This window comes from Triturus cristatus, chromosome 9 (genome assembly GCF_964204655.1).
Source record: "Triturus cristatus chromosome 9, aTriCri1.1, whole genome shotgun sequence".
Lineage (NCBI taxonomy): Eukaryota > Metazoa > Chordata > Amphibia > Caudata > Salamandridae > Triturus > Triturus cristatus.
In genome coordinates, this window is record NC_140592.1 from 41985988 (window position 1) to 42012859 (window position 26872).

The 26872-nt window shown below is 53.0% G+C and overlaps 2 protein-coding genes across 3 annotated transcripts in view; one reads left to right on the forward strand and one right to left on the reverse strand.

The window, feature by feature from the left end:
* P4HTM (prolyl 4-hydroxylase, transmembrane) overlaps positions 1-26872 on the reverse strand; it is a 212253-nt gene that overhangs the window by 123566 nt on the left and 61815 nt on the right. The gene's annotated exons all lie outside the window — the stretch shown is intronic.
* The window catches only part of LOC146797345 (secreted frizzled-related protein 5-like), a 30400-nt gene continuing 9190 nt past the window's right edge, over positions 5663-26872 (forward strand). For both annotated transcript variants that reach the window (XM_085627542.1, XM_085627543.1), the window contains exons 1-2: positions 5663-6875; positions 22042-22211. In XM_085627542.1, coding sequence (XP_085483668.1) covers positions 6565-6875; positions 22042-22211 — 481 coding nt within the window. In that variant the 5' untranslated portion in view covers positions 5663-6564. The remainder of the gene's footprint in view (positions 6876-22041; positions 22212-26872) is intronic.

The following is a 26872-nucleotide window of genomic DNA, read 5'->3' on the forward strand; positions in this document are numbered from 1 at the left end:
GCCCCTTCAGGAGCAGCACCAAAGTACAGAACTGAACATTTGTTATGGGGTCACAGCCCCTATATTTATATCAGTAAACCCCTTTGTGTCACAGCACAGGGCTTGGGGATACCAGTCAGAACTGGTTTAGGGGGGGATTTGGAGCACTTTGTTTTGCCCAGCTCCTCTCCCCTTTGTCGGGTGGGGGCTCAGTGATCAGACACACCACAGGGGGCGGAGCCAACATTGTACTAGGGAAGCACCATCCCATTCAAAAACCAAAGACTTGGGTATTATTATCGATAAAGAACTTACATTTACGGCCCAAGTTAACAAAATCACAGCCATCTCTTTTTGTGCCATTAGACTAATTAACAAAATAAAGCAATTTATACCAGAGGATCTTTTAAAAACAGTGACCCTGGCTCTGGTCCTCTCCCGTCTAGATTATTGCAATAGCCTTTACCTTACCATCAATTCAGGCCTAATCAACAGGCTCCAGATTGTACAAAATGCGGCGGCGCGCCGCATTTTGAATATTTCTAAAAACGTCTCAGCCAAAGAAGCCATAAAAAAACGACATTGACTACCAGTCAGACAGAGATGTAAGTTTAAAGTCCTACGCCTGGCTTTTAAATCATTGCACAATCTTGGACCAACACAGTTTAGGAATAAACTAAAATGGTATGTTCCCAATATGTCTCTTAATCCAATCTAGCTTCGCAGATATGTAGCTGATACTGCAAATATCTATATGTAACATCCAAATTTGATGCTTAGAGAAATTATTACAATTATCTCTTGCTTGACCAAAACACTTTGAGTCAAGCATGTTGAGCACTTATACGATTTACATAATAAGAGATACATTGCAGGATACCCGTTTCAAAATGGCGTCTAAGTAAATATAGCCAATAACCTCCGATCACTTCGTAGAACAAATAAATGTGCTGTTACTTATAGACTTTTTCTGCTTTCTCAAGAAAATCCACTCGTATTTGGAAGTAACAAACCCTATGTCGATTGCGAAACGCCTGGTAAGATTATCAAACTCTCCTAGTATCCAAGCGCGGAAGTCAAACCGCCTTAAGATGGCGGCTCCAGGAATTAACATCTTTTGCTTCTTTATTCTCGCGACTATAAACAACTAATAGTGAATAAGAAATCAATCATCTAATGTTCACAAATCCTTTAAAACATAGGGAGGCTTGAAAAATATAGCGAGCTTGCTTACACTCTTATCTTGGATAATAATATTACTACATGAGCATAACTAGATAAACCACCACTTTTTCTACTGATTTGAACACTTAGAAAAGGCGGCCAAATATTCGTGTAAACATTACTGGGCTGCTGCCTTTTATAAATGGCCACCGTTGAGAACGCCAAAGAGCGCATTTCAAATCATTCATACGAGGGATTTAACCCGGGACTTTTTGTCCGGATATAGTAAGTTTGTTGCACTAATATTTTCCTTGGTTTAATCGAATGTACTCGACGTGTATTAGAACTGGATATCTTTTTCTTAAAATTAGCATGTCCATCAGCCTACAGTTTACAGGGCAGGGACGGGGACCCAAGGCACTGGCCATCAGTCCACGGGGCAGGAACGCTGAGCACTGTCCATCAGTCCACAGTTCACAGAGCTGAGACCTCGAGCACTGGCCATCAGTCCACGGGGCAAGAACCCCGAGCATTGGCCATCAGTTCACAGGCCCAGAACCCTGAATACTGGACATCAATCCACAGAGCAGGAACCCTGAGCACTGGCCATCAGCCCACGGTTCAAGGGGCTGAGACCCTGAGCACTGTCCATCAGCCTACAGTTTACAGGGCAGGGACAGGGACCCAAGGCACTGGCCATCAGTGCACGGGGCAGGAACGCTGAGCACTGTCCATCAGTCCACAGGGCTGAGACCCTGAGCACTGGCCATCGGTCCACAGAGCAGGAACCCTGAGCACTGGCCATCAGCCCACGGTTTAAGGGGCTGAGGCCCTGAGCACTGGCCATCAGTCCACAGGGGAAGAACCCTGAGCATTGGCCATCAGTTCACAGGACCGGAACCCTAAACACTGGACATCAGTCCACGGGGCAGGAACCCTGAGCATTGGCCATCAGTTCACAGGACCGGAACCCTAAACACTGGCCATCGGTCCACAGAGCAGGAACCCTGAGCACTGGCCATCAGCCCACGGTTTAAGGGGCTGAGACCCTGAGCACTGGACATCAGTCCACAGAGCAGGAACCCTGAGCACTGGCCATCAGCCCACGGTTTAAGGGGCTGAGACCCTGAGCACTGGCCATCTGTCCACAGGGCAAGAACCCTGAGCATTGGCCATCAGTTCACAGGAATGGAACCCTGAACACTGGACACCAGTCCACGAGGAAGGAACCCTGAGCACTGGGCATCAGTCCATGTGGCAGGGACCCTGAGCGTTGGCCATCAGTTCACAGGTCCGGAACCCTGAACACTGGACATCAGTCCACGGGCAGGAACCCTGAGCATTGGCTATCAGTTCACAGGTCCGGAACCCTGAGCACTGGCCATCAGTCCAGGGGGCAGAAACCCTGAGCAATGGCCATCAGTCCACATGGCAGGAGCCCTGAGCACTGGCCTCGAGTCATAGGGGCAGGAACACTGAGCACTGTCCAAAGTCCGCGTTTCACAGGACAAGAGCCCTGAGCAGAGGCCATCAGTCCACGGTGGGAACCCTGAGCACTGCCCATCAGTCCACATTTCACAGGACAGGAACCCTGAGCACAGGCCATCAGTCCATGGGCGGAAACCCTGAGTACTGGCCATCTGTCCACAGAGCAAGAACCCTGAGTACTGGCCATCAGCCCACGGTTTAAGGGGCTGAGACCCTGAGCACTGGCCATCAGTCCACAGGGTAAGAAACCTGAGCATTGGCCATCAGTTCACAGGACCGGAGGTCTGAACACTGGACACCAGTCCACGAGGGAGGAACCCTGAGCACTGGCCATCAGTACACGGGGCAGAAACCCTGAGCACTGGCCATCAGTCCACGGAGCAGGAACCCTGAACACTGGCCAACAGTCCATGAAGCGGGAACCCTGAGCACTGCCCATCAGTCCTCGTTTCACAGGACAGGAACCCTGCTCACAGGCCATCAATCTGCGTTTCACAGGACAGGAACCCTGAGCACAGGCCATCAGTCCACGGGTGGAAACCCTGAGTACTGGCCATCAGTCCACAGAGCAGGAATCCTGAGCACTGCCCAACAGTCCATGAAGCAGAAACCCTGAGTACTGGCAATCAGTCCACAGGGCATGGACCCTGAGCACTGGCCATCGGTCCACCGGGCAGGAATCCTGAGCACTGGCAATCACTTCACAGAGCAGGCCATCAACCAATGGGGCAGGAACCCTGAGACTGGCTAGAAGTCCATGGGCAGGGACCCTGAGAACTGGCCATCAGTGTCCGCGTTTCACAGGACAGGAACCCTGAGCACAGGCCATCAGCCACGGAGCAGGAACCCTGAGGGCTGGCCATCAGCCACGGAGCAGGAACCCTGAGGGCTGGCCATCAGTCCACGGGGCAGAAGCCCAGAGCACTGGCCATCAGCCCACGGGGCAGAAGCCCAGAGCACTGGCCTTCAGACCCCGGGGCTGGAAGTGTGAGAACTGGCCGTCAGTCCACGGTGCAGTAACCGTGAACACTGGCCATCATTCCACGAGGCAGGAACACTGAGCAATGGCCATCTGTCCACGGTGCAGGAGGGGTGGGTCTGGGCTGCACAGCAGGACATCTAATGCTTCATGAGCATTCTCAGTGGACATTCCCCAGTGGGCAGAGAGGGCTCGGGACATCTAATGCCCCATGAACATTCCTCAGTGGGCAGAAAGGGCTCAGGACATCTAATGCCCCGTGAACATTCCTCAGTGGGCAGAGAGGGCTCAGGACATGTAATGCCTCATGAACATTCCTCAGTGGCCATTCCTCAGTGGGCAGAGAGGGCTCAGGACATCTAATGCCCCGTGAACATTCCTCAGTGGGCAGAGAGGGCTCAGGACATCGAATGTCTCGTGAACATTCCTCAGTGGCCATTCCTCAGTGGGCAGAGAGGGCTCAGGACATCGAATGTCTCGTGAACATTCCTCAGTGGGCAGAGAGGACTCAGGACATCGAATGTCTCGTGAACATTCCTCAGTGGGCAGAGAGGACTCAGGACATCTAATGCCTCATGAACATTCCTCAGTGGGCATTCCCCAGTGGGCAGAGAGGGCTCAGGACATCTAATGCCCCTTGAACATTTCTCAGTAGGCAGAGAACGCTCCGGACATCTAATGCCTCATGAACATTCCTCAGTGGGCATTCCCCAGTGGGCAGAGAGGGCTCAGGACATCTAATGCCCCTTGAACATTTCTCAGTAGGCAGAGAGGACTCAGGACATCGAATGTCTCGTGAACATTCCTCAGTGGGCAGAGAGGACTCAGGACATCTAATGCCTCATGAACATTCCTCAGTGGGCATTCCCCAGTGGGCAGAGAGGGCTTAGGACATCGAATGTCTCGTGAACATTCTTCGGTGGGCAGAGAGGGCTCAGGACATCTAATGCCCCGTGAACATTCCTCAGTGGGCATTCCCCAGTGGGCAGAGAGGGCTTAGGACATCTAATGCCCCATGAACATTCCTCAGTGGGCAGAAAGGGCTCAGGACATCGAATGCCCCGTGAACAATCCTCAGTGGGCAGAGAGGGCTCAGGACATCTAATGCTCCGTAAACATTCCCCAGTGGCCAGAGAGGGCTCAGGACATCTAATGCCCCGTGAACATTCCTCGGTGGGCAGAGAGGGCTCAGGACATCGAATGCCCCGTGAACATTCCTCAGTGGGCAGAGAGGGCTCAGGACATCGAATGCCTCATGAACATTCCCCAGTGGCCAGAGAGGGCTCAGGACATCTAATGCCCCGTGAACATTCCTCGGTGGGCAGAGAGGGCTCAGGACATCGAATGCCCCGTGAACATTCCTCAGTGGGCAGAGAGGGCTCAGGACATCGAATGCCTCATGAACATTCCTCAGTGGGCAGAGAGGTATCCCTAAATGTCTCGGAAAAGGGGCACTTTGGCCGAAAAATGTAACTTGCTCTTGGGTCTCACAATGTTTTGTATGAAGGCTGTGGTGTAAATACGAGAGATGCCTCAAGGTATCTGATGCTGAGTGTGTAATAAATGCGCCTTGTTTCCAAACACACTGAATGGCTGCATCGGTTGTGTGTGGGGGAAGAGAGGGCTACTGCCCAGCACCCCAGCAGCCTATGAACACACGCTCTGCACTGCTGCATGAGCACTTACCCCCAGACTATGAATACCCCAGGCCTCTGTGTGGAGCTCAGGGGCAGCAACATCTCTATAGAATCAATACCTCGTCTAATGGGATGCTTCAGCAAACAGGCACAGGCACCATTTAGGAATGAGCAAACCTGCAGATTAATGGGTAAACACAGGGCCCGGAGCGCTGCTAATGGGCTGACCCTGTAAAAACACAGAGCCGAGGAGGGGGGGACGACAAGACCCCGACCAGGCCGCACAATGGGCGCCTTCGTCACCTTGCTGCTCCCATTGCAGAGAATAACAGAAAGAGGGCGCGCGCGTCATCTCGGAGGAGAGAGCTAATCACCCCCTCCGCGTCCTCATTACCACACCTGCTGGGCCCACCATGCCCCCACACACTGACACATCAGCCGGCCATTGTGCCGGCCAGCGGTGCTCCGGGGGCTGTGGCCTAATGAGAGGGGATTAGCCGGGCCCCTCGCCCTATAAAAGCCATCCCTGCTCGGGACACGGGGACTCTTGGGTTCAAGTGAGGGGACGGGCGCCCTTCAGCTCTGCGCATTTGACACGGGGACTCTTGGGTTCGAGTGAGGGGACGGGCCCTTTAAAGCTCTGCGCATTTGACACGGGGACTCTTGGGTTCGAGTGAGCGGACGGGCCCTCTTCAGCTCTGCGCATTTGACACGGGGACTCTTGGGTTCGAGTGAGGGGACGGGCCCTCTTCAGCTCTGCGCATTTGGCACGGGGGCTCTTGGGTTCGAGTGAGGGGACGGGCCCTTTAAAGCTCTGCGCATTTGACACGGGGACTCTTGGGTTCGAGTGAGGGGACGGGCCCTTTCCAGCTCTGCGCATTTGACACGGGGACTCTTGGGTTCGACTGAGAGGACGGGCCCTTTCCAGCTCTGCGCCTTTGACACGGGGACTCTTGGGTTCGAGTGAGGGGACGGTCCCTCTTCAGCTCTGCGCGTTTGACACGGGGACTCTTGGGTTCGAGTGAGCGGACGGGCCCTCTTCAGCTCTGCGCATTTGACACGGGGACTCTTGGGTTCGAGTGAGGGACGGGCCCTCTTCAGCTTTGCGCATTTGGCACGGGGGCTCTTGGGTTCGAGTGAGGGAACGGGCCCTTTAAAGCTCTGCGCATTTGACACGGGCACTCTTGGGTTCGAGTGAGGGGACGGGCCCTTTCCAGCTCTGCGCCTTTGACACGGGGACTCTTGGGGTTGAAGTGAGGGGACGGGCCCTTTAAAGCTCTGCGCATTTCATCCTTTGGGCAGCCGCGGTGACGCACGATGCGCGCAGCCGGTCCCAGGAGCCCAGGGTGGCTGACAGGCCTGACGCTCATGCTCTCTCTGCGGCCTTCCGAGGGGCTCTACCTGGACATGCCGAGCACCTCTTCCAGGTGCACGCCCATCCCCCGGAACATGGCGCTGTGCTACGACATCGGGTACGCCGAGATGAGGATCCCCAACCTGCTGGAGCACGAGAGCATGGGGGAAGTGATCCAGCAGTCTGCCAGCTGGCTGCCTCTGCTCGCCAGGGAGTGCCACCCCGATGCCAGGGTCTTCCTCTGCTCGCTCTTTGCACCCATCTGCCTGGACAGGTGAGTCTCGGCTGCTGCTGGCGCGCTGCGCTCTGGGGGCAGAAGAGATGCCCCAGAGATCTGGCATAGCTAAAGATCTGCTGAGCAACATTACCAGAAGAGGCCAATTATTTGTAAGGGCACTAAAAAGGATCAGAATGTTTTTGGGACGTAACTTGTGAATATTAACTTGGGGCCTGGGGGAGGGTGGTAGTTTACCTCACGCGGGCACAATTGTGGCGGTATCCTGCAGATGTGAAGGTAACACTGCACAAGTGAGTAAAGGCGGCTAGGGAGAGAACACAGAACTGCCTGGCGATTTTAAAAAAAAGTCACTGTTACTCCCAAAAAATGGACTTCAGTCCATTGCGGTAATGGCTGGTGGCATTTCTTCCGCCGCGCGTCAACCCACATTAGGCAAGGGCTTATCAAGGAATTGGCCGTTTCCAGGCGCCTCAACGTTCAGCGCGGATTAAAGTGAAAGCCATTGCAAGGTTTCCGGGGTCTAATGGGCGCACGCCTCTCTGTCAGCTAAATGAGCTAACTAGCTCCCAGTGACTGGCACCACGTGTGCCCACCTGCTGCCAGCCGGACGTAGCGTCCTGTAGCCTTGCTCCAAGTACCCCAAATGACGCGCCGTGTCTGGCTCCGAGAGAAGGCTGCTTTGACAGACATTCCTCGGTAGGCATTCCCTCCGTCTTTCTGCCTAGCTGAAGCACCTGGGCCACATTAGGACGAGTTTGCGCCACAGCATAAACACTGAAACATTCGTTTTACACGTTTCTCCAACTTTTCTTCCAAGGAACAAAGAAAACAGGTGTTGCTCCAATCCATACAACGAATACTTTCCTGTTCGGTCAAAAACACGCAAATGCATTTTTTGCTGCTTACATTGCAAGGAAAGCAGCTAAGTCACGTGCTCTCAAACTCCACGCACTTTCACGTTTAAAATGTGGTGCAGCGGTGGTTTGTTGCGCTCTACAAGCATCAAAAAATGCAAGGGCAGCATGCGCAACTTGTGTTGCTGAGGTAACATTTCAGGCTAAATATGGAGCAAGGCCTGGTTGCCCCGCTCGCTCTCAGCAAATGCCAAAAATAGTGTAAAAATAGTGTTCAGCTCCGCGCCAGCTAGATTGGCGCCATTCCCGGTTACAGACAATACAAGGGGGCATCACTGGGCATCGGCGCAAGCTTCCTGTTCCACGGACCGTGCCTTCTTTACAAAGCGGGCCAGGGAGATTGACTCCTGCCCACAGACATGCTCCTCATATCAGTATCTCAGCATCCTGTGTCCATCTCTGCCCGAAGACCTCCTCCACACACCAGCATCCTGTGTCCATCTCTGCCCTCAGACCTCCTCCACATACCAGTACCGTGTCCATCTCTGCCCGCTGACCTCCTCCACACACCAGCACCCTGTGTCCATCTCTGCCCACAAACCTCCTCCACACATCAGGATTTCAGGACCCTGTGTCCATCTCTGCCCGCAGACCTCCTCCACACACCAGCACCCTGTGTCCATCTCTGCCCACAGACCTCCTCCACACATCAGGATTTCAGGACCCTGTGTCCATCTCTGCCCACAGACCTCCTCCACACATCAGGATTTCAGCATCCCGTGTCCATATCTGCCCGCTGACCACCTCCACACACCAGCATCCTGTGTCCATCTCTGCCCGCTGACCACCTCCACACACCAGCACCCTGTGTCCATCTCTGCCCGCAGACCTCCTCCACAAATCAGGATCTCAGCATCCTGTGTCCATCTCTGCCCGCTGACCTCCTCCACACACCAGCACCCTGTGTCCATCTCTATCCGCAGACCTCCTCCACACACCAGCACCCTGTGTCCATTTCCCCCCGCAGACCTCCTCCATACATCAGGATCTCAGTATCCTGTGTCCATCTCTGCCTGCAGACCTCCTCCACACACCAGCACCCTGCGTTCATCTCTGCCTGCAGACATCCTCCACATGCCAGCACCCTGTGTACATCTCTGCCCGCAGACCTCCTCCACACAACAGCACCCTGTGTCCATCTCTGCCTGCAGACCTCCTCCATGCACCAGTACCCTGTTTCCATCTCTGCCTGCAGACCTCCTCCACACATCAGGATCTGAGCACCCTGTGTCCATCTCTGCCAGCAGACCTCCTCCACACATCAGGATCTCAGCATCCTGTGTCCATCTCTGCCCGCAGACCTCCTCCACACAACAGCACCCTGTGTCCATCTCTGCCCGCAGACCTCCTTCACACTTCAGGATCTCAGCACCCTGTGTCCATCTCTGCCCGCTGACCTCCTCCACACACCAGCACCCTGTGTCCATCTCTGGCTGCAGACCTCCTCCACACATAAGGATCTCAGCATCCTGTGTCCATCTCTGCCCGCAGACCTCCTCCACACATCAGGATCTCAGCATCTTGTGTCCATCTCTGCCTGCAGACCTCCTCCACACATCAGGATCTCAGCACCCTGTGTCCATCTCTGCCCGCAGACCTCCTCCACACACCAGCCCGCTGTGTCCATCTCTGCCTGCAGACCTCCTCCACACATCAGGATCTCAGCATCCTGTCTCCATCTCTGCCCGCTGACCTCCTCCACATGCCAGCACCCTGTGTCCATCTCTGCCCGCAGACCTCCTCCACACACCAGCACCCTGTAACCATCTCTGCCCACAGACCTCCTCCACACACCAGCACCCTGTGTCCATCTCTGCCCGCTGACCTCCTCCACACACCAGCATCCTGTGTCCATCTCTGCCCGCAGACCTCCTCCACACATCAGGATCTCAGCATCCTGTGTCCATCGCTGCCCGCAGACCTCCTCCACACACCAGCACCCTGTGTCCATCTCTGCCCGCAGACCTCCTCCACACATCAGGATTTCAGCATCTTGTGTCCATCTCTGCCCACAGACCTCCTCCACACATCAGGATCTCAGCATCTTGTGTCCATCTCTGCCCGCTGACCTCCTCCACACACCAGCACCCTGTGTCCATCTCTGGCCGCAGACCTCCTCACACATCAAGATCTCAGCATCCTGTGTCCATCTCTGCCCACAGACCTCCTCCACACATCAGGATCTCAGCATCTTGTGTCCATCTCTGCCCACAGACCTCCTCCACACATCAGGATCTCCGCATCCTGTGTCCATCGCTGCCCGCAAACCTCCTCACACATCAGGATTTCAGCATCCTGTGTCCGTCTCTGCCCGCTGACCTCCTCCACACACCAGCACCCTGTGTCCATCTCTATCCGCAGACCTCCTCCACACACCAGCACCCTGTGTCCGTCTCTGCCCGCAGACCTCCTCCACACATCAGGATCTCAGTATCCTGTGTCCATCTCTGCCTGCAGACCTCCTCCACACACCAGCACCCTGTGTTCATCTCTGCCTGCAGACATCCTCCACACACCAGCACCCTGTGTCCATCTCTGCCTGCAGACCTCCTCCATGCACCAGTACCCTGTTGCCATCTCTGCCTGCAGACCTCCTCCACACATCAGGATCTGAGCACCCTGTGTCCATCTCTGCCAGCAGACCTCCTCCACACATCAGGATCTCAGCATCCTGTGTCCATCTCTGCCCGCAGACCTCCTCCACACAACAGCACCCTGTGTCCATCTCTGCCCGCAGACCTCCTCCACACATCAGGATCTCAGCACCCTGTGTCCATCTCTGCCCGCAGACCTCCTCCACACACCAGCCCGCTGTGTCCATCTCTGCCTGCAGACCTCCTCCACACACCAGCACCCTGTGTCCATCTCTGCCCGCTGACCTCCTCCACACACCAGCATCCTGTGTCCATCCCTGCCCGCAGACCTCCTCCACACATCAGGATCTCAGCATCCTGTCTCCATCTCTGCCCGCTGACCTCCTCCACATGCCAGCACCCTGTGTCCATCTCTGCCCGCAGACCTCCTCCACACACCAGCACCCTGTAACCATCTCTGCCCACAGACCTCCTCCACACACCAGCACCCTGTGTCCATCTCTGCCCGCTGACCTCCTCCACACACCAGCATCCTGTGTCCATCCCTGCCCGCAGACCTCCTCCACACATCAGGATCTCAGCATCCTGTGTCCATCGCTGCCCGCAGACCTCCTCCACACACCAGCACCCTGTGTCCATCTCTGCCCGCAGACCTCCTCCACACATCAGGATTTCAGCATCTTGTGTCCATCTCTGCCCACAGACCTCCTCCACACATCAGGATCTCAGCATCTTGTGTCCATCTCTGCCCGCTGACCTCCTCCACACACCAGCACCCTGTGTCCATCTCTGGCCGCAGACCTCCTCCACACATCAGGATCTCAGCATCCTGTGTCCATCTCTGCCCGCTGACCTCCTCCACACACCAGCACCCTGTGTCCATCTCTGCCCACAAACCTCCTCACACATCAAGATCTCAGCATCCTGTGTCCATCTCTGCCCACAGACCTCCTCCACACATCAGGATCTCAGCATCTTGTGTCCATCTCTGCCCACAGACCTCCTCCACACATCAGGATCTACGCATCCTGTGTCCATCTCTGCCCGCAAACCTCCTCACACATCATGATTTCAGCATCCTGTGTCCGTCTCTGCCCGCAGACCTCCTCCACACATCAGGATCTCAGCATCCTGTGTCCATCTCTGCCCACTAACCTCCTCCACACACCAGCATCCTGTATCCATCTCTGCCCACAGACCTCCTCCACACACCAGCACCCTGTGTCCATCTCTGCCCGCTGACCTCCTCCACACACCAGCACCCTGTGTCCATCTCGGCGCGCAGACCTCCTCCACACATCAGGATCTCAGCATCCTGTGTCCGTCTCTGCCCGCAAACCTCCTCCACACATCAGGATATCAGCATCCTGTGTACATCTCTGCCCGCAGACTTCCTCCACACATCAGGATCTCAGCATCCTGTGTCCATCTCTGCCCGTAGACCTCCTCTACACACCACCACTCTGTGTCCATCTCTGCCTGCAGACCTCCTCCACGCACCAGTACCCTGTTTCCATCTCTGCCCGCAGAGGCGCAGACCTCCTCCACACATCAGGATCTGAGCACCCCGTGTCCATCTCTGCCCGCAGACCTCCAGCACCGTGTCCATCTCTGCCCGCAGATCTCCACACATCAGAATCTCAGCATCCTGTGTCCGTCTCTGCCCATAGACCTCCCCCCCACATCAGGATCTCAGCATCCTGTGTCCATCTCTGCCCGTAGACCTCCCCCACACATCAGGATCTCAGCATCCTGTGTCCAACTCTGCCCGCAGACCTCCTCCACACATCAGGATCTCAGCATCCTGTGTCCATCTCTGCCCACAGACCAGCTCCACACATAAGGATCTCAGCATCCTGTGTCCATTGCTGCCCGCAGACCTCCTCCACACATCAGGATCTCAGCATCTTGTGTCCATCTCTGCCCGCAGACCTCCTCCACATATCAGTATCTCAGCATCGTGTGTCAATCTCTGCCTGCAGACCTCCTCCACACATCAGGATCTCAGCATCCTGTGTCCATCTCTGACCGCAGACCTCCTCTACACATAAGGATCTCAGCATCCTGTGTCCATCTCTGCCCGCAGACCTCCTCCACACATCAGGATCTCAGCATCTAGTGTCCATCTCTGCCCGCAGACCTCCTCTAAACATAAGGATCTCAGCATCCTGTGTCCACCTCTGCCCGCTGACCTCCTCCACACACCAGCACCCTGTGTCCATCTCTGCCTGCAGACCTCCTCCACACATCAGGATCTCAGCACCCTGTGTCCATCTCTGCCCGCTGACCTCCTCCACACACCAGCACCCTGTGTCCATCTCTGCCTGCAGATCTCCTCCACACATAAGGATCTCAGCATCCTGTCTCCATCTCTGCCCGCTGACCTCCTCTACACATAAGGATCTCAGCATCCTGTGTCCATCTCTGCCCGCAGACCTCCTCCACACACCAGCACCCTGTGTCCATCTCTGCCCACAGACCTCCTCCACACACCAGCACCCTGTGTCCATCTCTGCCCGCCGACCTCCTCCACACACCAGCACCCTGTGTCCATTGCTGCCCGCAGACCTTCTCCACACATCAGGATCTCAACATCCTGTGTCCATCGCTGCCCACAGACCTCCTCCACACACCAGCACCCTGTGTCCATCTCTGCCCGCTGACCTCCTCCACACACCAGAACACTGTGTCCATCTCTGCCCGCAGACCTCCTCCACACATCAGGATCTCAGCATCTAGTGTCCATCTCTGCCCGCAGACCTCCTCTACACATAAGGATCTCAGCATTCTGTGTCCATCTCTGCCCGCTGACCTCCTCCACACACCAGCACCCTGTGTCCATCTCTGCCTGCAGACCTTCTCCACACATCAGGATCTCAGCACCCTGTGTCCATCTCTGCCCGCTGACCTCCTCCACACATCAGGATCTCAGCATCCTGTGTCCATCTCTGCCCGTAGACCTCCTCTACACACCACCACTCTGTGTCCATCTCTGCCTGCAGACCTCCTCCACGCACCAGTACCCTGTTTCCATCTCTGCCCGCAGAGGCGCAGACCTCCTCCACACATCAGGATCTGAGCACCCTGTGTCCATCTCTGCCCGCAGACCTCCAGCACCGTGTCCATCTCTGCCCGCAGATCTCCACACATCAGAATCTCAGCATCCTGTGTCCGTCTCTGCCCATAGACCTCCCCCCCACATCAGGATCTCAGCATCCTGTGTCCATCTCTGCCCGTAGACCTCCCCCACACATCAGGATCTCAGCATCCTGTGTCCAACTCTGCCCGCAGACCTCCTCCACACATCAGGATCTCAGCATCCTGTGTCCATCTCTGCCCACAGACCAGCTCCACACATAAGGATCTCAGCATCCTGTGTCCATTGCTGCCCGCAGACCTCCTCCACACATCAGGATCTCAGCATCTTGTGTCCATCTCTGCCCGCAGACCTCCTCCACATATCAGTATCTCAGCATCGTGTGTCAATCTCTGCCTGCAGACCTCCTCCACACATCAGGATCTCAGCATCCTGTGTCCATCTCTGACCGCAGACCTCCTCTACACATAAGGATCTCAGCATCCTGTGTCCATCTCTGCCCGCAGACCTCCTCCACACATCAGGATCTCAGCATCTAGTGTCCATCTCTGCCCGCAGACCTCCTCTAAACATAAGGATCTCAGCATCCTGTGTCCACCTCTGCCCGCTGACCTCCTCCACACACCAGCACCCTGTGTCCATCTCTGCCTGCAGATCTCCTCCACACATAAGGATCTCAGCATCCTGTCTCCATCTCTGCCCGCTGACCTCCTCTACACATAAGGATCTCAGCATCCTGTGTCCATCTCTGCCCGCAGACCTCCTCCACACACCAGCACCCTGTGTCCATCTCTGCCCACAGACCTCCTCCACACACCAGCACCCTGTGTCCATCTCTGCCCGCCGACCTCCTCCACACACCAGCACCCTGTGTCCATCGCTGCCCGCAGACCTTCTCCACACATCAGGATCTCAGCATCCTGTGTCCATCGCTGCCCACAGACCTCCTCCACACACCAGCACCCTGTGTCCATCTCTGCCCGCTGACCTCCTCCATACACCAGAACCCTGTGTCCATCTCTGCCCGCAGACCTCCTCCACACATCAGGATCTCAGCATCTAGTGTCCATCTCTGCCCGCAGACCTCCTCTACACATAAGGATCTCAGCATTCTGTGTCCATCTCTGCCCGCTGACCTCCTCCACACACCAGCACCCTGTGTCCATCTCTGCCTGCAGACCTCCTCCACACATCAGGATCTCAGCACCCTGTGTCCATCTCTGCCCGCTGACCTCCACACACCAGCACCCTGTGTCCATCTCTGCCTGCAGACCTCCTCCACACATAAGGAACTCAGCATCTTGTGTCCATCTCTGACCGCAGACCTCCTCTACACACAAGGATCTCAGCATCCTGTGTCCATCTCTGCCCGCAGACCTCCTCCACACATCAGGATCTCAGCACCCTGTGTCCATCTCTGCCCACTGACCTCCACACACCAGCTCCCTGTGTCCATCTCTGCCTGCAGATCTCCTCCACACATAAGGATCTCAGCATCCTGTGTCCATCTCTGCCCGCAGACCTCTTCCACACATCAGGATCTCAGCATCTTGTGTCCATCTCTGCCCGCAGACCTCCTCCACACATCAGGATCTCAGCATCTTGTGTCCATCTCTGCCTGCAGACCTCCTCCACACATCAGGATTTCAGCACCCCGTGTCCATCGCTGCCCGCAGACCTCCTCCACACACCAGCACCATGTGTCCATCTCTGCCCGCTGACCTCCTCCACACACCAGAACCCTGTGTCCATCTCGGCCCGCAGACCTCCTCCACACATCAGGATCTCAGCATCCTGTGTCCGTATCTGCTCGCAAACCTCCTCCACACATCAGGATCTCAGCATCCTGTGTCCGTATCTGCTCGCAAACCTCCTCCACACATCAGGATATCAGCATCCTGTGTACATCTCTGCCCGCAGACTTCCTCCACACATCGGGATCTCAGCATCCTGTGTCCATCTCTGCCCGCAGACCTCCTCCACACACCAGCACCCCGTGTCCATCTCTACCTGCAGACCTCCTCCACGCACCAGTACCCTGTTTCCATCTCTTCCCACAGACCTCCTCCACACATCAGGATCTGAGAACCCTGTGTCCATCTCTGCCCGCAGACCTCCTCCACACACCAGCATCCTGTGTCCATCTCTACCAGCAGACCTCCTCCACACACCAGCATCCCATGTCCATCTCTGGCAGCAGACCTCCAGCACACACCAGCGCCGTGTCCATCTCTGCCCGCAGATCTCCACACATCAGAATCTCAGCATCCTGTGTCCGTCTCTGCCCGCAGACCTCCCCCACACATCAGGATCTCAGCATCCTGTGTCCATCTCTGCCCGCAGACCTTCTCCACACATCAGGATCTCAGCATCCTGTGTCCATCTCTGCGCGCAGACCTCCTCCACACACCAGCACCCTGTGTCCATCTCTGCCTGCAGACCTCCTCCACACATCAGGGTCTCAGCATCCTGTGTCCATCTCTGCCCACAGACCTCCCCCACACATCAGGATCTCAGCATCCTGTATCCATCTCTGCCCGCAGACCTCCTCCACACATCAGGATCTCAGCATCCTGTGTCCATCTCTGCCCGCAGACCTCCTCCACACACCAGCATCCTGTGTCCATCTCTACCAGCAGACCTCCTCCACACACCAGCATCCTGTGTCCATCTCTACCAGCAGACCTCCTCCACACACCAGCATCCCATGTCCATCTCTGGCAGCAGACCTCCAGCACACACCAGCGCCGTGTCCATCTCTGCCCGCAGATCTCCACACATCAGAATCTCAGCATCCTGTGTCCGTCTCTGCCCGCAGACCTCCCCCACACATCAGGATCTCAGCATCCTGTGTCCATCTCTGCGCGCAGACCTCCTCCACACACCAGCACCCTGTGTCCATCTCTGCCTGCAGACCTCCCCCACACATCAGGATCTCAGCATCCTGTGTCCATCTCTGCCCGCTGACCTTCTCCACACACCAGCACACTGTGTCCATCTCTAGGACAAAGTTATGTGCCCCTGGACCTTCTGGTCCCAAGTTAAGAACCCGTTATACAGAGGTCAGCTATATGTGCCTATTTATATATGTATGTGTGAATTATTATTGACACACTGCAAGCTGAATCGCCTCGAGGCGCTCGGGTGAAATTTGGATGTAATTGGACAGTGGACGAAGAGCAGAGTAGGTGAGCCGAGTGCTAAGGTGTAAGACATTCTGCTACAGCCGGGGAGAAATAACACTGATGAGCGAGGGCGAAACCGGTCCTGGGTGCTTGTGTTTCGGTTCAGGGAGGACCTGTCCTGGCAGTTCCGACTGGACTATTCTCATGGGAGCAGGGTCAAACTGATTTGCATATGGTTGGGTCTAAACTGAGGTGGCATGGGGTGTGTGTGTGTGTATGTATAATAACGATGGACAGGGACACATCCCTGAGGTATTACCAGTGCTGAATTCAATTCAAGAATTCCATCCATCAATTTTTGTATCCTTTGTGTGTCACCCTAAGTGGGACAGGAATGCCCAGATGTGGGTCCTGTGCAGACTGTCTCACTGTCTCACTGTACCCAAGCTGTACCCGGCTGATGAAGGGTGATACCGGCCCTGGGTTGCTTGTGTTCTGGTTCAGGGAGGACCTAGCTTGGCAGTTTCAGCTGGAGCTGGGTCAAGACTGAAGTGGGGAAGAAGACAATTCAGATTTCACACTATTCATTTCTGATGCCAAGAGCCGAGGCTTCTAGGCAAGGCTAGGGTTAAGTTCGCCTGAAGGGCCTTAACAAGTATGAGGTCACCAGAAACACCTCAGCACAAAGTAGAACTGGTGATCATTTTTTTCCTCAGGGTGTGATCCTGAAGTTGAAAAGTTTCAGTAAATGTGCAAAGACCATAGGCAGTGGAAGTAGGGGTGCAGTGGTACAACAGTACCCCCAGAAATAACCATGCGGGAGTTCAGAAGGTGAATGGGCAATAAAGAGTCCTTCACATTTTGTCTTTATCTTGTAATGTTTCTGTGCTTTCAAAGACAGCGAGCAAATGTCAAGCTATGTCTTAAGACACATTACTGCGTGTTCGTTTAGCGTGGAGAGCACGACTGTGCACATTTAGTGGCCATTTTAATGAAAAATGCCCTTGCTGTAAATAGCAGTGCACAAGTTCATCATGCTTTAGTGCTATATTTGTGCCAGTGTGCTCCAACACGCACCCCCGGCTGCATCCCACGCCCTCACCACTCTCCTGCGGAATGGGCGTGGGCCGTGGCTCTTTGGCTACGCTTGTTTTTTGTGTGATGCTTGGGTTTTTCACAGTCACTATTCCTTAATTGTTGTAACATTGATGACAGCCCTCCCAGGCTGAAACCTGTCCAGCACCGCTGGCAAAGACAGAGGTGAATTCAAAGGGAATTCCAAATACGATGATGTAGAAAGCCTCGGGGCTGAAAGCGCCCACCGAGGTAGGCTGCAGGAACCACAAGAGACTTTAAATATTGCACCTCCTCCCCCTACTGTGCACTAAGATCACCCTGGGGGGAACACCGGTAGGGATGTGGCTGTACATCCTGCAGGGCGTACAGGGGCCCTAAAATGGAAGGGTTTTATGTCACGTGCACTAGAAAATGTATTAATCTCGCCAAAAACTCATGGCACCAATTTTAATATTGGAATAAATCACCTGGAACCCATAAGCTACTACTGAACCACACGCTGCTCCCCAAAGAGAAGTAGGTCATTCTGGGGGCAGCAGCCACCCTATGGAAACCCTGCCAGTAAGCATCCTCTACGTGTCTACAGCAATCAGACACAATAAACTGGCTATAGCCTACGTAGACCAACAGCCACGTCCACGGAGTCAGCTTTCTATTGCCTTACAGGCCTTCTAGAGTATATAGTGCTTAAATGTTCCCTAACACAATTCGGCGCTAGAGTAGAAGCAAGATGTGCTAGTGTGGCCTAGAACTTGGCAGAACAGAGTGGCCGTGTCTAGGGTGTACTGAAGAGAGATTCGACCTAAAAAGAGGGGTTGTATGTCAGTACGCATGATAGTAGTAAAGCAGTTACTGCCTGGTGTCTCCACCGGGCATAGTGACTGTGACTTTGCTACCCTGAGTCCAAGACTCTTCTCAGGGTAGCCTCGCCCTACGACCTTTAGTCAGATGAAGTGACTGTGACTTTGCTACCCTGAGTCCAAGACTCTTCTCAGGGTAGCCCCGCCCTACGACCTTTAGTCAGATGAAGTGACTGTAACTTTGCTACCCTGAGTCCAAGACTCTTCTCCGGGTAGCCCCGCCCTACGACCTTTAGTCAGATGAAGTGACTGTGACTTTGCTATCCTGAGTCCAAGACTCTTCTCTGGGTAGCCCCACCCTACGACCTTTAGTCAGATACCCTGAGTCCAAGACTCTTCTCTGGGTAGCCCCGCCCTACGACCTTTAGTCAGATACCCTGAGTCCAAGACTCTTCTCAGGGTAGCCCCGCCCTACGACCTTTAGTCAGATGAAGTGACTGTGACTTTGCTACTCGTAGTCCAAGACTCTTCTCAGGGTAGCCTCGCCCTACGACCTTTAGTCAGATGAAGTGACTGTAACTTTGCTACCCTGAGTCCAAGACTCTTCTCAGGGTATCCCCGCCCTACGATCTTTAGTCAGATGAAGTGACTGTAACTTTGCTACCCTGAGTCCAAGACTCTTCTCAGGGTAGCCCCGCCCTACGACCTTTAGTCAGATGAAGTGACTGTGACTTTACTACTCGTAGTCCAAGACTCTTCTCAGGGTAGCCTCGCCCTACGACCTTTAGTCAGATGAAGTGACTGTGACTTTGCTACCCTGAGTCCAAGACTCTTCTCCGGGTATCCCCGCCCTACGACCTTTAGTCAGATGAAGTGACTGTAACTTTGCTACCCTGAGTACAAGACTCTTCTCCGGGTATCCCCGCCCTACGACCTTTAGTCAGATGAAGAGACTGTGACTTTGCTACCCTGAGTCCAAGACTCTTCTCAGGGTAGCCTCGCCCTACGACCTTTAGTCAGATGAAGTGACTGTGACTTTGCTACCCTAAGTCCAAGACTCTTCTCAGGGTAGCCTCGCCCTACGACCTTTAGTCAGATGAAGTGACTGTGACTTTGCTACCCTGAGTCCAAGACTCTTCTCAGGGTAGCCTCGCCCTACGACCTTTAGTCAGATGAAGTGACTGTGACTTTGCTACCCTGAGTCCAAGACTCTTCTCAGGGTAGCCTCGCCCTACGACCTTTAGTCAGATGAAGTGACTGTGACTTTGCTACTCTGAGTCCAAGACTCTTCTCTGGGTAGCTCAGCCCTACGACCTTGAATCGGATGAAGTGACTGTGACTTTGCTACCCTGAGTCCAAGACTCTTCTCAGGGTAGCCTCGCCCTACGACCTTTAGTCAGATGAAGTGACTGTGACTTTGCTACCCTGAGTCCAAGACTCTTCTCCGGGTATCCCCGCCCTACGACCTTTAGTCAGATGAAGTGACTGTAACTTTGCTACCCTGAGTCCAAGACTCTTCTCCGGGTATCCCCGCCCTACGACCTTTAGTCAGATGAAGAGACTGTGACTTTGCTACCCTGAGTCCAAGACTCTTCTCAGGGTAGCCTCGCCCTACGACCTTTAGTCAGATGAAGTGACTGTGACTTTGCTACCCTGAGTCCAAGACTCTTCTCAGGGTAGCCTCGCCCTACGACCTTTAGTCAGATGAAATGACTGTGACTTTGCTACCCTGAGTCCAAGACTCTTCTCTGGGTAGCCCCGTCCTACGACCTTTAGTCAGATGAAGTGACTGTGACTTTGCTACTCTGAGTCCAAGACTCTTCTCCGGGTAGCCCCGCCCTACGACCTTGAATCGGATGAAGTGACTGTGACTTTGCTACTCTGAGTCCAAGACTCTTCTCTGGGTAGCCCCGCCCTACGACCTTTAGTCAGATGAAGTGACTGTGACTTTGCTACTCTGAGTCCAAGACTCTTCTCCGGGTAGCCCCGCCCTACGACCTTTAGTCAGATGAAGTGACTGTGACTTTGCTACCCTGAGTCCAAGACTCTTCTCAGGGTAGCCTCGCCCTACGACCTTTAGTCAGATGAAGTGACTGTGACTTTGCTACCCTGAGTCCAAAACTCTTCTCTGGGTAGCCTCGCCCTACGACCTTTAGTCAGATGAAGTGACTGTGACTTTGCTACTCTGAGTCCAAGACTCTTCTCCGGGTATCCCCGCCCTACGACCTTTAGTCAGATGAAGTGGCTGTGACTTTGCTACTCTGAGTCCAAGACTCTTCTCTGGGTAGCTCAGCCCTACGACCTTGAATCGGATGAAGTGGCTGTGACTTTGCTACTCGTAGTCCAAGACTCTTCTCAGGGTAGCCCCGCCCTACGACCTTTAGTCAGATGAAGTGACTGTGACTTTGCTACTCTGAGTCCAAAACTCTTCTCTGGGTAGCCTCGCCCTACGACCTTTAGTCAGATGAAGTGACTGTGACTTTGCTACTCTGAGTCCAAGACTCTTCTCCGGGTATCCCCGCCCTACGACCTTTAGTCAGATGAAGTGGCTGTGACTTTGCTACTCTGAGTCCAAGACTCTTCTCTGGGTAGCTCAGCCCTACGACCTTGAATCGGATGAAGTGGCTGTGACTTTGCTACTCGTAGTCCAAGACTCTTCTCAGGGTAGCCCCGCCCTACGACCTTTAGTCAGATGAAGTGGCTGTGATAGGGACTTTGCTACTCTGATTCCAAGTCTCTCTCCTGTGGGAAAGCTGTCCCAGGATTTCTTGACAGGGGCAGTAACCAGGATGGTGGCTCTGCTACTCCTCGTCTAACACTCTCTCCTGTGGGAGAGCTTCCCTTGGGCTCACTGATAGTATGAAGTAATCGTTAGGGTGACTCCACTGCTCATAGTTCAAGACTCTCCCCTGTGGGAAGACCCCCCTTGGGCTCACTGAAGGTACGAAGTAACCGTTAGGCGGTTAGGGTGACTCTGCTGCAGGTATTTCAAGACACTCTCTTGGGGGTACCTGTCCTCAAGTAACTGCGCTGCACCTAGTCCAAGACTCTCCTGTGAGTACCCTAGCATGAACTCCACCAGACCATCACCTTGCACCAATCTTTCTTGAGATATACAATTACCCCACCAAGTTTCACTAAGTCATGTGCTGGTCAATGCTGGATGACACACATCCGGACCCAAGACTAGTTCCCCAGTCCCAACACGTCAATTTGAGTGGTATGATACCTTTCAATCCCCCAAGCGCTGGAAAGCATTGACTTCTTCATTCCCCTTTTAACAAAACACCACAGCCAAGCTAACTCCAGGAAACACAGCCTATGAAGACAACATCTATGCCATACACATCATAAAACACACCACGGTAAAGATCTTACTGAAGCTTCCAGCCCTATGTGCCATAGGTGCACTCCAGGCAACAAACCTACCCTACATCTTTAAGAGGAGTAATTACTTGAACATTTAATCTTAAATGCAATGGATTCAGAATGTGTATTGTTCTAAAAAATATCTTACCATTTTAAAATCATTTAAGAGATCCTACTAGCAGACGAAAGAGAACCCTGACTGGATGAGTGTTTCTTTTTGCATTAGGTTGATACTCCCCTGCCGCAGCCTGTGTGAGGCCGTGAGGAACAGCTGCGCCCCGATAATGGCCTGCTATGGTTACCCATGGCCAGAGATCCTGAACTGTGACAAATTTCCCATCGACCACGGATTATGCATCTCAGCCATATCGGATGAGGCCAGTGCAAGCCGCAGAAGTAAGTCCCTTTTCTTTTCATCTTAAGCCTTCCATCTTATGACTTTAAATATTTTCAATCTGTCTAGTACTGAGCTTTGAGTAATACACATAGCTTACTAAAGCCTCATAAGCTTCCTCTACGGCTTTATTAGACACAATTCGGCTTTACCCATCTTCTTCAGAATAGGATGTAAAACCCTGCTTTTAAAGCAAAGCCCCAAAAACGTGTAACTCCAAGTATCTTGCCCTGCCCACAAACTACGCCAAGGCGACCATCCCCTTCTTCCCCAACCCACGTCTACCACTCCTCCATTTTAACCAACTTCCCCATTGATCATTGGCTAGAAAATTCTCACTGGGTAATTATTTATCAAAAATACCTCAATAACTAAGACACATGCAGGTTTGTGATCAAAACCCCTAAAGAGAAAAGCTGTGGACGTAATTGGGAGCCATTTTGGATTCCTACGTAGCCCATTCCAGTAACCAAAGTTTGTGAACACAGAACACTAAACAAAAATCTCAAAGCTGGTATGCCTACTCTCACCTCAGCTCAGAACCACCACTGAAAGAGAGAGCTAGTAGCGCTCTGATGCTGAGCACATTGCGTGGAAAGGAATAGCCATTTGAAGAGGAAGGTGCAGGGCAATTATCAGTCCATACCGCTTCCTGTATCAAATAACTACAGAAGGCAGAAACAAACACCAGGACGCAGTGGTGAGCAGCAGGACTTTGGTAGATGTGGTGCACATTGTTAAGATGCTCTTGCTTTCAGGTCAGTTTGATAGATATTGTCCAGTTTAGTCATGGGCAGGGCAGGACTTTGGTAAGTGTGGTGCACATTGTAAAGATCCTCTTGCTTTCGGGTCAGTTTGATAGATGTCATCCAGTTTAGTCATGGGCAGGGCAGGACTTTGGTAAGTGTGGTGCACATTGTAAAGATCCTCTTGCTTTCGGGTCAGTTTGATAGATGTCATCCAGTTTAGTCATGGGCAGGGCAGGACTTTGGTAGGTGTGGTGCACATTGTAAAGATCCTCTTGCTTTCGGGTCAGTTTGATAGAGGTCATCCAGTTTAGTCATGGGCAGGGCAGGACTTTGGTAAGTGTGGTGCACATTGTTAAGATGCTCTTGCTTTCGGATGACTGACTGGTATACTTATAAATCGTTCGAATGCCGAGGCGTCTTGGCACTGGGTGAATTGGTACTGATGCACCAACTAGCCAATCTTAGACGCTTTAAGGGAAAAGCTAGGTCTTGACCTGTTTCCTGAAGATAGTCCTATTGGACTGTAGTCTAATCTGGGTCGGGAGGGAATTCCACAGCTTGGCTGTGTGATGGGAGAAGCTCTTGCCACCCCATCTAGTTTAAAAAAAAAAAAACTTTTTGACCAATAGCAACCCTTTATTGGCTGACCTCAGACTTTGGTAGATGTGGTGCACATTGTTAAGATGCTCTTGCTATCAGGTCAGTTTGCTAAATGTCATCCAGTTTAATCATGGGCAGGGCAAGACTTTGGTAGGTGTGGTGTACATTGTTAAGGTGCTCCTGCTTTCGGGTCAGTTTGCTAGATGTCATCCAGTTCAGTCATGGGCAGGGCAAGACTTAGGTAGGTGTTGTGCACATTGTTAAGATGCTCCTGCTTTCAGGTCCCTTTGCTAGATGTCCTCCAGATTAGTCATGGGCAGGGCTTTGCTAGGTGTGGTGCGCATTGTTAAGATGCTCTTGCTTTCAGGTCCCTTTGCTAGATGTCGTCCAGATTAGTCATGGGCAGGGCTTTGCTAGGTGTGGTGCACATTGTTAAGATGCTCTTGCTATCAGGTCAGTTTGCTAGATGTCCTCCAATTTAGTCATGGGCGGGGCAGGGCAGGGCTTTGGTAAGTGTGGTACGCATTGTTAAGATGCTCTTGCTGTTGGGTCAGTTTGCTAGATTTACTCATGGTCAGGGCGGTAGTTTGGTTGGTGTGAAAGTCGTGGTCTACTATCCCTTGTTGGCATTTGAACGTTGGTATTGGATAGTTACAGAGGATCAATAACCTGCATCATATTCACAAGTGTGAGCTTGGGGTCTCTGGTCTCTCTGACTCACCACCCTTACGATCCTTACAGTAGGGTGAACAGTAGGTAGACCAGCTACAACTGATGGTTGTCCGGGCCTGTCCCAAAAAGTGGACAAGTCTGGGTAGCTGAGCCCAATTTTCAGACCTTGTTTTCCTCATTATTTCTAGTCGGTTTCGTCTGGTGATAGCGCTTGGAGCACTGTACATATCTGGCGATGTTAAATGGATACATTTCTGTATGACTTTAAATTGTTTCTCTACATGTTGGATTTGTAATAAAAGTACAACCCAAAAGTTTTCCACAAAAATGTAAGTGCTCTAATAATTCTCCGAGGGCATAGGGAGAGTGCATCCTTGCATGGTCCACGGCCTGTGCCTGTGGTTGCAGCAGAATTCCTGCTGGCCCTTTCTGCTTCAGAATCCTCCTACAGTGTTCATGAACAGTTGAGTGGAACATCAGGCCATCAGAACCAGTCCTCTCTCTATCAAGCCTGGCATTTCATTGCCATGGCTTGGGCTGTGTGTCTCCAAAGCTCCTTCCCCGAGGGAGCACTGACATCTGCGGAATTACCATAAGACGTGGCACTGATTCTCAACCTACAACAGCAGAGACTAGTGGTCAGAACATGAAGCTGGCACTGAAAATATCACTGATAAGACCATAGACCGCGTTGACCAAAGTATTGGGTCAAATGCCATTTCCACTGCACTCAGTCAAAAATGTAAAAGCTTCTTTGAAGCAGTGCTTAATTTGTAAAAATATAACAAGCCCTTCTTGGAAGGCTAAAGCAGACTGCGCCACCCATACCCTGCCAGCGCCACTATTGACTGTACCAACATAACACCCAAGGATCAACATCCTACAAGTTTGACAATTCAGACAATTTCCGGCCGCACAAGCTAAAATAATGACATGAGAGGCTGGTTTGAATAGTTTTCAGTATATATTGAGTTAATAAACACGCCTGTTGAGTTTATCTCAAAATTAAACAAGACAACAACACCAGGTGGTGGGCTGCCTTAGAGCTGGTGCTTACAATGAAGTGCCGGTGCCAAGCACCAGAAAACACCGGCACAAATTAAGAACTGCTTGGAAGGAGATTTTTGATCTATAACTTCTGCATCCTGTCTACTTTTCATCCAATATACCGTACCAAGTAAGGTTCCTAACATAATGAGCCACGCCACCAATCCTCAATTCCACCTTCAGGCTTGGTCAGTGGTGTACAGTGGTCACTGCTTCGGCGCTTGGCTGTAGAATTTCACCCAATAGCCCAGCTTCAAGCCTTGATAAGTCGGTGATCCTGCGGGGGTTTTTCTTGTACTCGAAGTTCTGTGCACCCCCATGCCTGGGGCAGAGCTTGGAGCAGTGCATCTCGGTTTTCACAAGGTCCAGGAACACTGCGGACAAATCCTGCCTGACTCTTATTCCGTCCCTTTCTTTCTATCTCTAGTCTGTGATGGCTGGCCCAGTGCTGCATCCCACGCCTGTGTTTGGGGTACTCTGTCTGTCGACCGGCGTCGGCTCACGCTGCTTGAAGTCTGTATCAATGCTTTACCCCTGCAGCGCATACCTCTGCATAGGTTTTTACTCTCGTAGGCAGCGTGCTTGCGGGTTTCACCGAGCCTTGCCTTGGGACAGTTCTAGCAAGCGATCACGCTATGAACAATGTGTCGAGCTAAATTGGGTTAAATGGAATCTTTTGTCACCGGTTTCTAATACATTTGGACGCGGCTGAAAAGCCAGCCCAGTGTCGGCTATAGGTTCCTGTTTTAAGCTTCAGTGGATTTGTAGTTTACTCCATCCATGCGAGTTTGCACCATCAGTACTGCCGCTGGTTCAGCAACAATGCATGAGCCATGATGGAGTTTTGGTGCAATCCATACAGCGCCGCCAGCCTCGACTCTCTGATCTACCAGGGTCAGTTATTGCTCTACATTCATCACAGGTTCACTTACTAGTTCTGGCAGCCTGGGAAAAGGAACTTCCGCTCACCCACTAGAAGCCTGCATGAAACCGAGGCTGAGAACCCAAAGTCTCTGTTTCTGGTTGAATGAAAGATTTTTGAGAGTCGAAGGCGGTGGATGCAGAAGGCTGTAGGGGAGGGATTGGATTGCAAACAGACATTGTCAACATGTAGCCACTACTTACCAGACCAGGCTCACCGGCTGTTTCTACACCATCACATAGCTCACTGTGACGGGTCTCAGGGAGCGTGAGCTTCGAGTCATCTGAATGAAATGACACCAAGCACCCTCAATGGTCGATGACATCACAAGGGTACCCCTTGAGCCACTCAGAACCCCTCCCCTGCCTTCTATTCTTTCCTGTGACCTAGGGTAAGAGCAAAGAGATAAACTAGAGGGACCAAACCCGGCTCTTCGAGCCCTCTGTGCCTTCGCTTCCTGTCACTTCCGTCAAGGCTCCTGAGCGTGGGGGTCGCACAGGAAGCGCCATGGCTAGCAGCTACTATCTGTGGCTACCCCCAACTGACTACAACACACAGACTGCAAATCAACCTTGTTCTTTTTAATGACTGGCGTAGGGAGGATTCACACAGGCACTCGCGACCTTTGTCTACCCGGCTCCTCATTCACAGCCCTGGAGAGGAATCCTTGCCC